Source organism: Triticum aestivum, chromosome 6A (genome assembly GCF_018294505.1).
Source record: "Triticum aestivum cultivar Chinese Spring chromosome 6A, IWGSC CS RefSeq v2.1, whole genome shotgun sequence".
In the NCBI taxonomy this organism is placed as follows: domain Eukaryota; kingdom Viridiplantae; phylum Streptophyta; class Magnoliopsida; order Poales; family Poaceae; genus Triticum; species Triticum aestivum.
This window is the reverse complement of record NC_057809.1, coordinates 5,817,379-5,830,508: the sequence shown is the minus strand read 5'-3', so window position 1 is coordinate 5,830,508 and position 13,130 is coordinate 5,817,379. Positions and strand designations below refer to the sequence as shown.

At 44.6% G+C, this 13,130-nt stretch overlaps 1 protein-coding gene across 2 annotated transcripts; it reads left to right on the top strand.

The window, feature by feature from the left end:
• The first annotated feature begins 5,591 nt into the window (after positions 1 to 5,591).
• LOC123131595 (disease resistance protein PIK6-NP) lies at positions 5,592 to 12,910 on the top strand. 2 transcript variants are annotated; one of them, XR_006464200.1, is made up of 4 exons: positions 5,592 to 6,585; positions 8,552 to 11,635; positions 11,778 to 11,856; positions 11,928 to 12,910. XR_006464200.1 is itself a non-coding variant. In XM_044551255.1 (2 exons), exons 1-2 carry the CDS (start codon positions 5,771 to 5,773, stop codon positions 10,533 to 10,535), a joined length of 2,799 nt encoding a protein of 932 aa, XP_044407190.1. In that variant the 5' UTR covers positions 5,592 to 5,770; the 3' UTR covers positions 10,536 to 12,910. The 2 variants fall into 2 exon arrangements, 1 of the variants encoding a protein (XP_044407190.1); XM_044551255.1 differs by having other exon boundaries at positions 8,552 to 12,910.
• The last annotated feature ends 220 nt before the right edge of the window (positions 12,911 to 13,130 follow it).

The window sequence follows — 13,130 nt, the reverse complement described above, 5'->3', positions numbered from 1 at the left end:
TGTTGATCGTATCTTCTATACGACTCATGCTCGACCTTTCGGTCTTCTGTGTTCCGAGGCCATGTCTGTACATGCTAGGCTCGTCAAGTCAACCTAAGTGTTTGCATGTGTAAATCTGTCTTACACCCGTTGTATGTGAACGTTAGAATCTATCACACCCGATCATCACGTGGTGCTTCGAAACAACGAACTGTCGCAATGGTGCACAGTTAGGGGGAACACTTCTTGAAATTATTATGAGGGATCATCTTATTTACTACCGTCGTTCTAAGTAAACAAGATGCAAAAACATGATAAACATCATATGCAATCAAATAATAAACGTGACATGATATGCCCAATATCACATAGCTCCTTTGATCTCCATCTTGGGGCTCCATGATCATCTTGTCACCGGCTTGACACTATGATCTCCATCATCATGATCTCCATCATCGTGTCTCCATGAAGTTGCTCGCCAACTATTACTTCTACTACTATGGCTAACGCGTTTAGCAATAAAGTAAAGTAATTTACATGGCGTTTCTCAATGACACGCAGGTCATATAAAAAATAAAGACAACTCCTATGGCTCCTGCCGGTTGTCATACTCATCGACATGCAAGTCGTGATTCCTATTACAATAGCATGAACATCTCATACATCACATATAGATCATTCATCATTCATCACAACTTTGTCCATATCATATCACAAAGCACTTGCTGCAAAAACAAGTTAGACGTCCTCTAATTGTTGTTGCAAGTTTTTACGTGGCTGAAACAGGGTTCTAGCAAGAACGTTTTCTTACCTACGTGAAAGCCACAACGTGATTTGTCAACTTATATTTACCCTTCATAAGGACCCTTTTCATCGAATACGCTCCAACTAAAGTGGGAGAGACAGACACCCGCCAGCCACCTTATGCAACTAGTGCATGTTAGTCGGTAGAACCGGTCTCACGTAAGCGTACGTGTAAGGTTGGTCCGGGCCGCTTCATCCCACAATACTGCTGAAGCAAGATAAGACTAGTAGCGGCAAGAAAGTTGACAAATCTACGCCCACAACAAATTGTGTTCTACTCGCGCAAGAAGAACTACGCATAGACCTAGCTCATGATGCCACTGTTGGGGAACGTTGTAGAAAACAACAATTTTCCTACGGTTTCACCAAGATCCATCTAGGAGTTCATCTATCAACGAGTGATTAGATGCATCTACGTACCTTGTAGATCGCGAGCGGAAGCGTTCAAAGAACGGGGATGAGGGAGTCGTACTCGATGTGATTCGAATCACCGAAGATCCTAACACCGAACGGACGGCACCTCCGCGTTCAACACACGTACGGAACAGCCACATCTCCTCCTTATTGATCCAGCAAGGGGGAAGGAGAGGTTGAGGGAGATGGCTCCAGCAGCAGCACGACAGCGTGGTGATGATGGAGCTGCGGTACTCCGGCAGGGCTTCGCTAAGCACTATGGAGGAGGAGGATGTGTTGGAGAGGGAGAGGGAGGCACCAAAGGCAAAGGTGAGAAGTCCTCCATCTCCCCCACTATATATAGGAGGGCCAAGGGGGGCGGCGCCGGCCCTAGGAGATCTAATCTCCTAGGGTGGTGCGGCCAAGGGGAGGAATCCCTCCTCCCCAAGGCACCTAGGAGGTGCCTTCCCCTCCTAGGACTCTTCCTCCTTGAAACCCTAGGCGCATGGGCCTCTTGGGGCTGGTGCCCTTGGCCCATGTAGGCCAAGGCGCACCCCCTACAGCCCATGTGCCCCCCCGGGACAGGTGGCCCCACCCGGTGGACCCCCGGGACCCTTCCGGTGGTCCCGGTACAATACCGATAACCCCGAAACTTGTCCCGATGGCCGAAATAGCACTTCCTATATATAATTCTTTACCTCCGGACCATTCCGGAACTCATCGTGATGTCCTGGATCTCATTCGGGACTCCGAATAACATTCGGGTTACTGCATATACATATCCCTACAACCCTAGCGTCACCGAACCTTAAGTGTGTAGACCCTACGGGTTCGGGAGACAGGCAGACATGACCGAGATGGCTCTCCGGTCAATAACCAACAGCGGGATCTGGATACCCATGTTGGCTCCCACATGCTCCACGATGATCTCATCGGATGAACCACGATATCGAGGATTCAAGCAACCCCGTATGCAATTCCCTTTGTCAATCGATATGTTACTTGCCCGAGATTCGATCGTCGGTATCCCAATACCTCGTTCAATCTCGTTACCGGCAAGTCACTTTACTCGTACCGTAATGCATGATCCCGTGATCAGACACTTGGTCACTTTGAGCTCATTATGATGATGCATTACCGAGTGGGCCCAGTGATACCTCTCCGTCATACGGAGTGACAAATCCCAGTCTTGATCCGTGTCAACCCAACAGACACTTTCGGAGATACCCGTAGTATACCTTTATAGTCACCCAGTTACGTTGTGACGTTTGGTACACCCAAAGCACTCCTACGGTATCCGGGAGTTACACGATCTCATGGTCTAAGGAAAGGATACTTGACATTGGAAAACTCTAGCAAACGAACTATACGATCTTGTGCTATATTTAGGATTGGGTCTTGTCCATCACATCATTCTCCTAATGATGTGATCTCGTTATCAATGACATCCAATGTCCATAGTCAGGAAACCATGACTATCTGTTGATCAACGAGCTAGTCAACTAGAGGCTTACTAGGGACATGTTGGTGTCTGTTATTCACACATGTATTACGATTTCCGGATAACACAATTATAGCATGAATAAAGACAATTATCATGAACAAGGAAATATAATAATAATACTTTTATTATTGCCTCTAGGGCATATTTCCAATAGTAACAGATGAGTTCTCGTCCGAAACCCTGATACTCTGAAAGAGTTTGTCCAGTTTGTACACGAAATGCGTCCAGTTTTTGCCGTGACCCTCTCTACTCTTTCGCGCATGCTATGGGGGTGACATGATGATACCATGCCAAGTTTCAACATTTTCAGGATTCATTTTGTAGTGATTTTCAATTTGACGGTCATTTAGCTCTCTAAACAATTAGGTCAATGACCGAAAAACAACAAATAATGTCAGAACATGTTGGAAATTGATGACGTCGCTTTGAATGCTGCATACTGAATACAAAAGAAGTCCGGAGTTCAAATAAGTTATTAAAAATAAAAAAGAGGTGCAATGCTGGTTAATTTGCTTCAAGCCATTCGGAATAGTGTAGACAGCACTGCACATAGCTCAGTGCAATCTATGCTATTCCGCAAGGCTTGAAGCTAATCAACATGTAGGTGAGCATTGCAACTCTTCGTCATTGTATGTGCACTCACGGCTTATAAACCGCTCATACTGCCTCTTTCTTGGCGAGGTGGGACTAAAAATCAGCTTACAAAGAAACTCTAATACCGGTTCATGGCATGAACCGGTACTAAAGGTCTTCGTGGGGGGCCCAGATCGACCATAGCCTGACACAGCCTCATTAGTACCGGTTCGTGGCATGAACCGGTACTAAAGGTTACCCACGAACCGGTACTAATGATGCCCGTCCGCCTAGCCATTGGAACCGGCACTAATGTGACCATTAGTGCCGGCTCTAATTCAAACCGGCACTAATGTGCTCCACATTTGACCCTTTTTCTACTAGTGTTGCATCCTAGGCCTCTCATATATAGCGGGGCTAGACACACGATGTAATCTATGCCAACATAATAGCACAGGCGCGCAAGGGGGAGCCGGCGGCGTGTGCCGGCGCCCGGGTGGCCGGTGTGCGGTATTGCGACGGTGTCATGGGGAGGAGCGCCCGTAGTCAGGTCCCGGGGATGTAGCCATATCGGTGAACCTCGTTAACAAATCTCAGTTTCGTGCCTCGTGTGATTGCTTGGTCCTCGGATGATTAACGGTATGCCTCGGATTTATTCTAACAAACCCCAGTCGTCTTCATACAGTGAACATGCATTATACATTTTCCCCAAAGGTTTCGTATGAGATGATTTTGTATGTTCCATCGACACCAACGCTTCATAATTTATGGCTGGACTATCCTCAAACATTGGTCCCAAAGCGGTCGTTACAGAGTATTGTGTATGACACACTGAAAAAAATAGTGCGTTATAGCATCGCTAATACGCTTAGCATCACTAAATATATCGGCGTATGATGTCTCGCTAATAGCACGCTATAGCGCGATATAGCACGCTAATAGCATATTTTGAGGTCGACGCTATTTTGCTGTAGCGCGCTATTTTGTTCATTGGTATGACACTGACACTAATAGTTTTTATCTCAGACTAACCATGTTCATTAGCCTCGAAACATAAAGCAGTCCTGCACTGACACTATAACAATACTTATATCTAGCTAGAGTTATATATGTAGAGGAAAAAGAAATCAAGACTTTACCTCTCCACTTGTATGTGTGATTGACGGTAACAATATTTATGTCTTATCTGACCTCCCTCGGTTGCAAACCGTCAGTCGGAAATGCTAATCCGACCTGTGCAAGCCCTTTTAATCCGTGATACACTCCTCGTATCTTATATTCTTGATGCCTTGTAAGATACTGTACCAAGCTGTATTCTAAATGTATCTTCTGATACAGTGATAGGGACACTCTTTTTCTGGAGATTAAATATCTTTGGCATAAATAAATGACAATGCACATATCCTTCCTCTAGTTATGTTTTTGCTTGACCGGAGTCTAATATATATGCCCTATATAGACACATCTTGTAAAATGCATCAAATAATTAGACTGGCTAGTTGTGTGGTTTTGCCATTATCTAATATTGGCCCATGTGAAAATCTTCTTTCCCCATTATCTACCACAATCCTTCTATAGAGGGTCCGATAGTGAATGGCGCAATGGCATCAGAACACAAAATAGTAGAGAACACAATGCTCGAAGACAACACCTTTAAGAGAATCATGACATGTAGCCGTTGTTGGGTTCAACAAATGGAGGACATACGAAAAATATATTTATTTTAAAAAGTACACCGTCTCTGTTACTAGATTCCCTCGGTCTGCAGCAAACATACAATTTTTTGCAGATCTAGAGAAATTTTGTGTCTGCTAGCTAATATTAAAAGTACAACCTCGGTAGCAACTATTCTCTGACAGCCCCACCGAGAACACTTTGATATTGTAGTCTTGCACAAATCTGGAGACTGTTTCATGGAAAATAGTTTACCGCTAATAATCTGGCTTGGGCAACTTTGTACCTAGCCTGGTAGCAAGTAACAACACGGTCCCTAGTGCTCCAATCAGTTCAATCATAGAAAGAAATCAAAATTGCCGCTCCATGCATATACACTTCAGTTTTGAACCATCACAAAAAGCTGGCTGCAGATTGAGCGAGTCGTCGTTGGTATTTAGAAACAAAGGGCCGGCCAGGTCTGACAGTGCGCACTAACTAAGCCACTAACCAACAAACCATGCGCAGATCTAGAGATGCTTGGCACGTGATAGCCAATGCCCATCACGTCCTCCTTGGAAAAGCACCTCTTTTCAAATGCCAGTTGCGCGCAAGAATTAATTAGGTGAACCTAGCTAGCTCGCTAGTGTTGTAACCGCGTCCTTATCACTCCAGTCGCAAAGAAGCTTCAGATCCAATCAAACTAGCTAGCTAGTAGTCCATATATTCATACAAGCGGCAGCAACCTAGCCACAGCCAGCAAGCAAGAGCTTCTGAAAGGAGATAGAAGCTGAGGGAGAGAAAAAGAGAGGAGAAGAGCCAGCAGGCTTGCAAAAGTGAGAGAGTGATAGGGTGAGAGTCATCATGCAGTTCGCCACAGGGGCGATGAGCTCTCTCCTCCCCAAGCTGGGAGAGCTGCTCGTAGAGGAGTACAAGCTGAAGAAGAGTGTGAAGAAGGGGATTGAAGAACTCAAGGCCGAGCTCGAGAGCATGCAAGCAGCCCTCATCAAGGTGTCCAGCGTGCCTCTAGATCAACTCGACCCGCAGGTCAAGATTTGGGCCAATGAGGTCAGGGAGTTGTCCTACGCCATCGAGGACAGCCTCGACTCATTCGTGACCCGCGTCGAGGGTAATGAGCCAACCAAGCCCAAAATCAAGCACTTGCTCAAGAAGGCCCGCAATGAGTTCAGCAAGTTCAAGGCACGCCATGAAATAGCCAATGACATCAAAGACATTCAGAGCCAAGTTAGGAAGATCAAGGAACGGCGCGACAGTTACAAGATAGACGATGTTGATGCAAATCCTGCAGCAACTACAGTTGACCCTCGTCTCCCAGCTCTATACAAAAAGTTGTCTGACCTGGTGGGTATTGATAAGCCAATTAATGAGCTGATAAAGATCCTGTCCGAGGGGGTTCCCATGCCTGATAAAAATCCCAAGATAGTCTCTATTGTTGGATTTGGAGGATTGGGCAAGACAACCCTTGCAAAAGCATTGTATGATAAGCTTAGCACAAAATATGAATGTCAAGCTTTTGTTCCAGTGGGTCAGAATCCAAACACGAAGAAAGTTCTCAGGGACATCCTGCTTGAACTTGACACTGAGCTATCCAGAGCCACAGAAACAATGGCTGAATGGCAGTTGATCAACCAGCTGAAAAAAGTCCTTGCAGGCAAGAGGTACGCAGTAACCTCCCTCTATGCTAGTCAATAACTTCTTTATGTCACCTATGCCCAGGCCAGCTACACTAAGGAAGACAATATATGTTTTATCTTTGCTTTTGATTCATATAGTCCAAATCAATAAACAACTTGGCGTTAGTTTTCTTTTCATTTTGACACAACAATTTCTGATTTACATTTCCGATTTACGTATGCCAAGCTATCAATGCACGCATCTAGAAAATCAAATTAATGTAGCCATTAGAACATACGTGGCACCTTTTTATTTGGCTAAGTCAAGATTAATACCAACAGTCGCATCAACTGATTGGTTACATGGATTACTTAGGCGGTCAACTATCTCTAGTTTTGCCACAACTGAATACCCATTCAATTATCCAGAATATAACCGTTTGAAAAATGGTATAGATGAAGACTCGATTAAATGGCATAAAACTACCATACTTCGGGCTAGTGGTCACAAAAATCAACCACTTTCTAAAATATTCCAAAAACCTACCACAAAATTGGTTGGCTGTTTCAAAAAGCTACCATGTTGCACTGAGGACTATGTTGGTTAGCTTTAAGTGTGATTATGATAGCTCGGGTCCACTCGGCAGGTATGACGTGGTATAAAAACCAGCATCCTGAGCTTTGACCATTAGGTTGACCGTTGACAGGTCATGACAGGTAGGGCCCAAATATTTTCTAGAAGAAACCGGCTGCCTACAATTTTTTTTTTAAAATAATCAGGTCATGCAAATCCTACGGTCGTGGAGCACGTTCATGCTTGGCCCGCCGCCGGCGAGCTCGTCACCAGAGCCGACGAAGTGCACCTGTTCAGGCCCCGCCTTGGCTGACCGCGAGCTTGAGCTGGAAGGGAGCACGGGAGGCATGGGTCCATGGTGAAGTGGAGTTGCATCAGTTGGAGAGCACCAGCGAGCAGCTCCTCTTCCAACAAATAGCACCAGTTGGCTCCAGCTAGTGTCGTTGCCAGAATATTTGTACGCCCCGGGTCATCCTCGTAGCTACATTGTGCACTGTAGCTATAGTTACTGAAGGGTTTTGACGTCGAAATTTAAAATCGAAATTTGAATTCAAATATTTTTGACGTCGATATAGATTCGTGTTTGACTCAAGATCAGACTCGAACCAGCGACTAGCTGGTAACGGAAGGATGCTTTTGCCACTAGGCCACTACCTGTCGTGTTGTCATAGAAGTGATGGTGTCTATTTAACCAGACAATGAGCGTTTGAATTCAAAAATTTCAAAATATTCGAGATATTTTGCTCGGTACGAGTGTTTCTCGAGGGGGAATGGTAAACACGGTAACCGCGCGAGATCATGAAATTTCGCTCGGTACCCAAAACGCTGGTCCATGACGAGGATGTGCTGGCCGCGCCGGAGAAGAGAGGATCTCGTCCAAGTCAGAGCACTAGCTCCTCCGCATCAGAGATCAACACTAGAAAGGCGCTCGCCCACGTTGGAGCACCGTGACGGAAGCATCTCGAGGTGGTGGCTCTTTGGCTCCAGCAGCCTTGCTGGTCGTCGCCGACAGGGGGTGATGGTGGGCCAAGAAGGGGAGAGGAGACGGGGACGGGACGGGGCGCTAGTCCAACTTAACATGTTGAATTTAATTGCCATGATGACTGGGTCCAATATGTCATAATCATGCCGAACTTTAACCAACTAACAACAAGTGTTTTCTCAAATAGCAAACAATCTTGTCGTAGGTTTTTCAAAATTTTTAGGAGTGGTAGTTTTGGGAAACCCACCCTGAATTGTGGTAGTTTTATGCTATTTACTTATCAAGACTCGGTAGATCATAAGAACACTTCAAAAGTTAAGATGTATTTCATCTTATCTTTTTTATTCACTGTTAGCTCCTTTCTTTGGTTCTGGTGCATTGTTGTGCTTCTTGTTCTTGTGGGCAGTATATTAGATAGTTTGCTAATTAAACAATTTTCCTTCTCATGTGAATAGGTACTTTATTGTTCTTGATGACCTATGGGGTAAACAAACATGGGAAACGATTAAGTATGCTTTTGTGGATAGTCATCCAGAAAGTAGATTAATCATAACTACCCGTATTGTTGATGTTGCCACAAAAGCTGGTGGTATCTACCACATGCAACCCCTTTCTGATGATTTCTCCAAAAGGTTATTCTATACAAGAACATCTGGTAGTGAAGGGCCTGCTGAAGTGACTACCAAAATTTTAAAGAAATGTGGTGGTGTGCCGTTAGCTATCACTACAATAGCTAGCTTGCTTGTTGGCAAACACAGTGAGGACTGGTCTAAGGTATATGAGGCCATTGGTTTTGGGAATGAAGAGAATGACGATGTTCATAACACAAGACAGATATTATCATTTAGCTATTATGATCTATCTCCCAATCTTAAGACATGTTTATTGTATCTTAGTGTGTTTCCTGAAGATTATTTAATTGATAAAATATCACTGATATGGAGGTGGGTTGCCGAGGGATTTATACCATATAGAGAAGGGATGGAGTCATTTCAACTTGGAGAGATCTATTTCAACATGCTTGTAAACAAGAGCATGATACGGTGGATAGATCCTGCATATAGTGATGACCGAGGTGGTTGTCGTGTCCATGACATGGTGCTCGATCTCATCCGCACCATATCAAATGAGGTAAACTTTGTCACAGTACATGATATGGAGCATCATGGCACATGTCCGGGAGGAAAGTCAACCAACAAGGTTCGCAGATTAGCAGTTCATGGAAGTGGGGAACACAACTCTGGCATTGCAATGGAGCATGTAAGGTCATATAATGTTGTAGACTGCCGTGCCAATGGTATGCCCCTGCTTTTGAGCTTTAAAGTACTGCGTGTGCTAATTATTGAGGACTGTGTTGTTTCGGAAGGTAGTAGTCTTGAGCATCTTGGTAAGTTGGTGCAGCTGAGGTACCTGGGGCTAGTGAAGACAGCGGTCAAGATCCCTGAAGGAATAGGACATGATCTGAAGTTTCTTGAGATATTGGATGTAAGGGGAGGTATGATAAGTGAGCTGCCGCCATCTGTTGGTGAGCTAATGAATTTGAGGTGCTTGTGGGCTGATAAAGGTACAGTGATGAAGGGCGAGATAGGGAAACTGACATGCCTTGAAGAACTGGAGCTATATTCAGTGGAGAAGTGCCCAAACTTCTTCACGAAGGTGGGTAAGCTGACAAAGTTAAGGGTGCTCAAGATCTTTTTCAGTGAAATAGAGGAGTCTGCATGCAATGCTCTGGTGGAATCTCTGTGCATCCTGCACAAGATCCATAGTCTGACTGTCTTTTGTGATGTTGAGTATTCGGTTGTCCTCAATCAGAGCTTGGAAGACCTGACACCCTGTACAAAGCTGTACGAGTTAGGTCTGCTTGGCATAGTTATACCGAGGGTGCCATCATGGATCAATCAGTTAAGTGTTCCACTCCTTTCTCTTCTATATCTGCATGTGGATGCGGTAGAAGTTCAGGATGTTCAAACCATCGGCAGGTTGCCGTCGCTCCTCGTCCTTCTTCTCTGGAGTAAGGATGAAAAGAACATATCATATACTTTTGGCGGCAACGAGTTTCACAAGCTGAGATTCTTGTGGACAAAGAAGATTGAGATTGCTGTTGGAGAAGGAGCATTGCCGATGCTTGAAGTGCTGGAATACAGTGCAAGCGCTGAAAGAAAGGACGCTGCCAGCTTGGTGCCGTGGAGGAGAAATAGCTGCCCTTTGCTGGAGGACGTCAGGTGTTACCTTGACTGCACTAACAGCAGCTACAGGGAAGTAAAGGAAGCGAAGCAAGCGCTGAGGCAGGCTTCCGGCACCCGTCCCAATGCTGTGTATCTCGACCTCGACATAGTAAAAGAGAACTGGGACAAGAAGGCTGGTAAACTCATTGATAATCTCGAGTGGACCCTAGGTGGTACACAAGGATTCGAAGGGTATCGAAGACGCGAAGGATAGCGAAGATTTGGAAGATACCAAAGGATTAGTTTTTCTTTTTTTCGATGGTAATAAATTCTAAGTTAAAAAATTGTTAATACTCCAATATTCCTCAAGTTTTCAAGCTCGTTTGTTGAGACAGAGTATAATATACACTACTCTGGTACAGAAGGAGTACTACATATGAAATTTTGTGTTTGCAACTAAGAATGTTTCTCTTTCTAAAACTAATGTACTGTAAAACTACAATAATTTAGCCTGTGGGTACAAAATACTGTGGTTTTGACATAACAAAGTATTTTGGAGTATTGAGAATACCGTGGACCTTTTTAGCAAGTTTTTTATGCTCCTACATATTTTGAAGTAGTTTTCAAATGTGCGCATTGCTATCTAGTTTCAGACGTGCCGTATTGCTAGGTAGCCAGATGTTGCAAACTGATGAACAGCCATGCGCAGAACAATGGCATGCACAAGCTAGACCGGTGAAATACTCTGGTTACTGCAGTAGTTGCGTGTGAAGAAGTAAAAAAACTGCAGGTACTGAATTTAGAAGTCACGCTTCTCTGTGTACTGATACCCTGCTCTTTCTACTAGTACATACACTTCTTTTGTAATTTGTCTGAAGCATGCATTCCTGTCCAGAACCCAAATGCCAGCTTTGCCTTCTGCATGCATTCAACGACACCTGACCTAACTACACTCTACATCCTTAGCTTTCATTTGTCTGACCACTATCTTGACATCAGAAACAAACCAAGCTTACATTTTTCAGAGTGTCTTTGTTATTTTACAGAGTGGCTTCTGCAAATGCCATAAGAAGCATCTATCTGCAGAACAAGTGGAACCACAATCCTGCAGCAGAAGCAGATTACTCACAATATACAGTTCTTCTTCCCAGCATATACAGGTCGCAAACAGTAATGGCTCATTGATGTACAGAGAGTTTTTTTTCAAAAAGGGGAATGACCCCGGCCTCTGCATCATCATGACGCGCACAACCATTGATGTACAGATAGTATAACTAGCTTCTTCTTTTTTTCTGCGAGGTGTCTAACTAGCTTCTGATCAGCTCAAAACAGGCTTGTCTTGCCTCCTCATCGATTTCTGAGCATTTTCGCCTGGTTAGCCATTGTGGTGCATGCTTGTACTTAATTTACATTGTCGGTCCATGTGAATTGTACAGCTCTAGCTGGCCACAAGTATTTATCCATATATGGATGTTTTGTTTGCTAAAAGAGACTTCTGATCTGTTGATTTCTGCAGGCGGCGGTGATGAGACTATTTGCAGCAGGTAGCAATGGAAATAATAGAAGTCCATCTTGCTGGGCATTTCCGTGTGCAGGTCCTTTCTGTTACTCCCTTAGTGCATTCCTTATCTGAAGCTTCCATTCATCTTTGATACTTACTTCGCAGTAAACGACAGCGCCCGGGAGTCTGAACCCCTCGTTTTCATTCAGCCTCAGCACCAACACCTACAGGCAGGCTGGTGCCGGCGCAGAATAGGCAGCACGACGAAGGTACTTGTTCGCACAAGCCTTGAGATGACAATGAGCAAAACAAAGTCTGGGCTGTAGCATACTCTGTTTTGTGCTTGTTATCGTAAATCTACAAGCATGTCCGTCTGATTTGAGTGTGCATGAGTATCAAATGGACAAACAAGGCAAGTAACTGGTGCAAAAATGCTGAATTTGGTCAGGCAAAATGTTTTCTTTTTGTCCAAATAGCTAGAACTTGACGGGAAATTAAGCTACAGCACTACAGGTTGGAAAATGTGTTGATATTCATATTCTATACATCCATTATTGTTGAAATCGCCCAAGGAATGAATCCACAGCTTTACCAAACCAGGCAACTGACAGAGGGTTCAGAACATCAGTAGTTGAGTACATCGCATTGCCCTGTAGCTGCTGCAGCAGGACGAGATGGAACGGAATGGTGGGAAATGGAAAGGGATGGTCTTACCCGGTGGGGGATCTCCTCGGCTGTCTATCGGAGTCCACTCATCTGAGCTCCTGCTGCCGCCATAGGTGAAGGTTAGGTAGAGCTGAGTGAGAGGAAACAAATCAATCATTCCAGCTAGCCAGGGGTTTGTCGCGAGAGAAGAGAAGAAATAGGGGAAGGAGAAAGGCTGAACTTGGGACGGTTCCAGAAGTCTACGACCACTGCGAGACGCTCAGGCCCAGGTGGACAAGTACCCGGGTGCTAGCCACAGAGGGTTCGACAGCAGAGCCGAAGCAGACAGTAGTTACTTGAGGTGAACGCTCCGGCAAGAGCGGGGGCGGGACCGCCGGTGCCAAAAGTACTACATAGTCGCGCTCTTGCTCATGTTGATCGCTATTCTCTTCTACATCATGGTTTAGATAGAGATGATGAAACTTGTGTGTGTGTGCCATGACCATGCAGTTGCACTTATTCGAGACATGGCATGACTTGTGTATCGCTGTTTTAGAGATGTGATGATATTTGTGTTGAATGGTGATGATGATGATGATGGTATGACGAGACTATTGTATGTTTATGATATGATGAGAATAGTGTATGTTTACTATGATATGATGAAATTATTGTATAAAGCATGTATAAATACATCACAAATACAGAGGGAGGGGGGTGTAA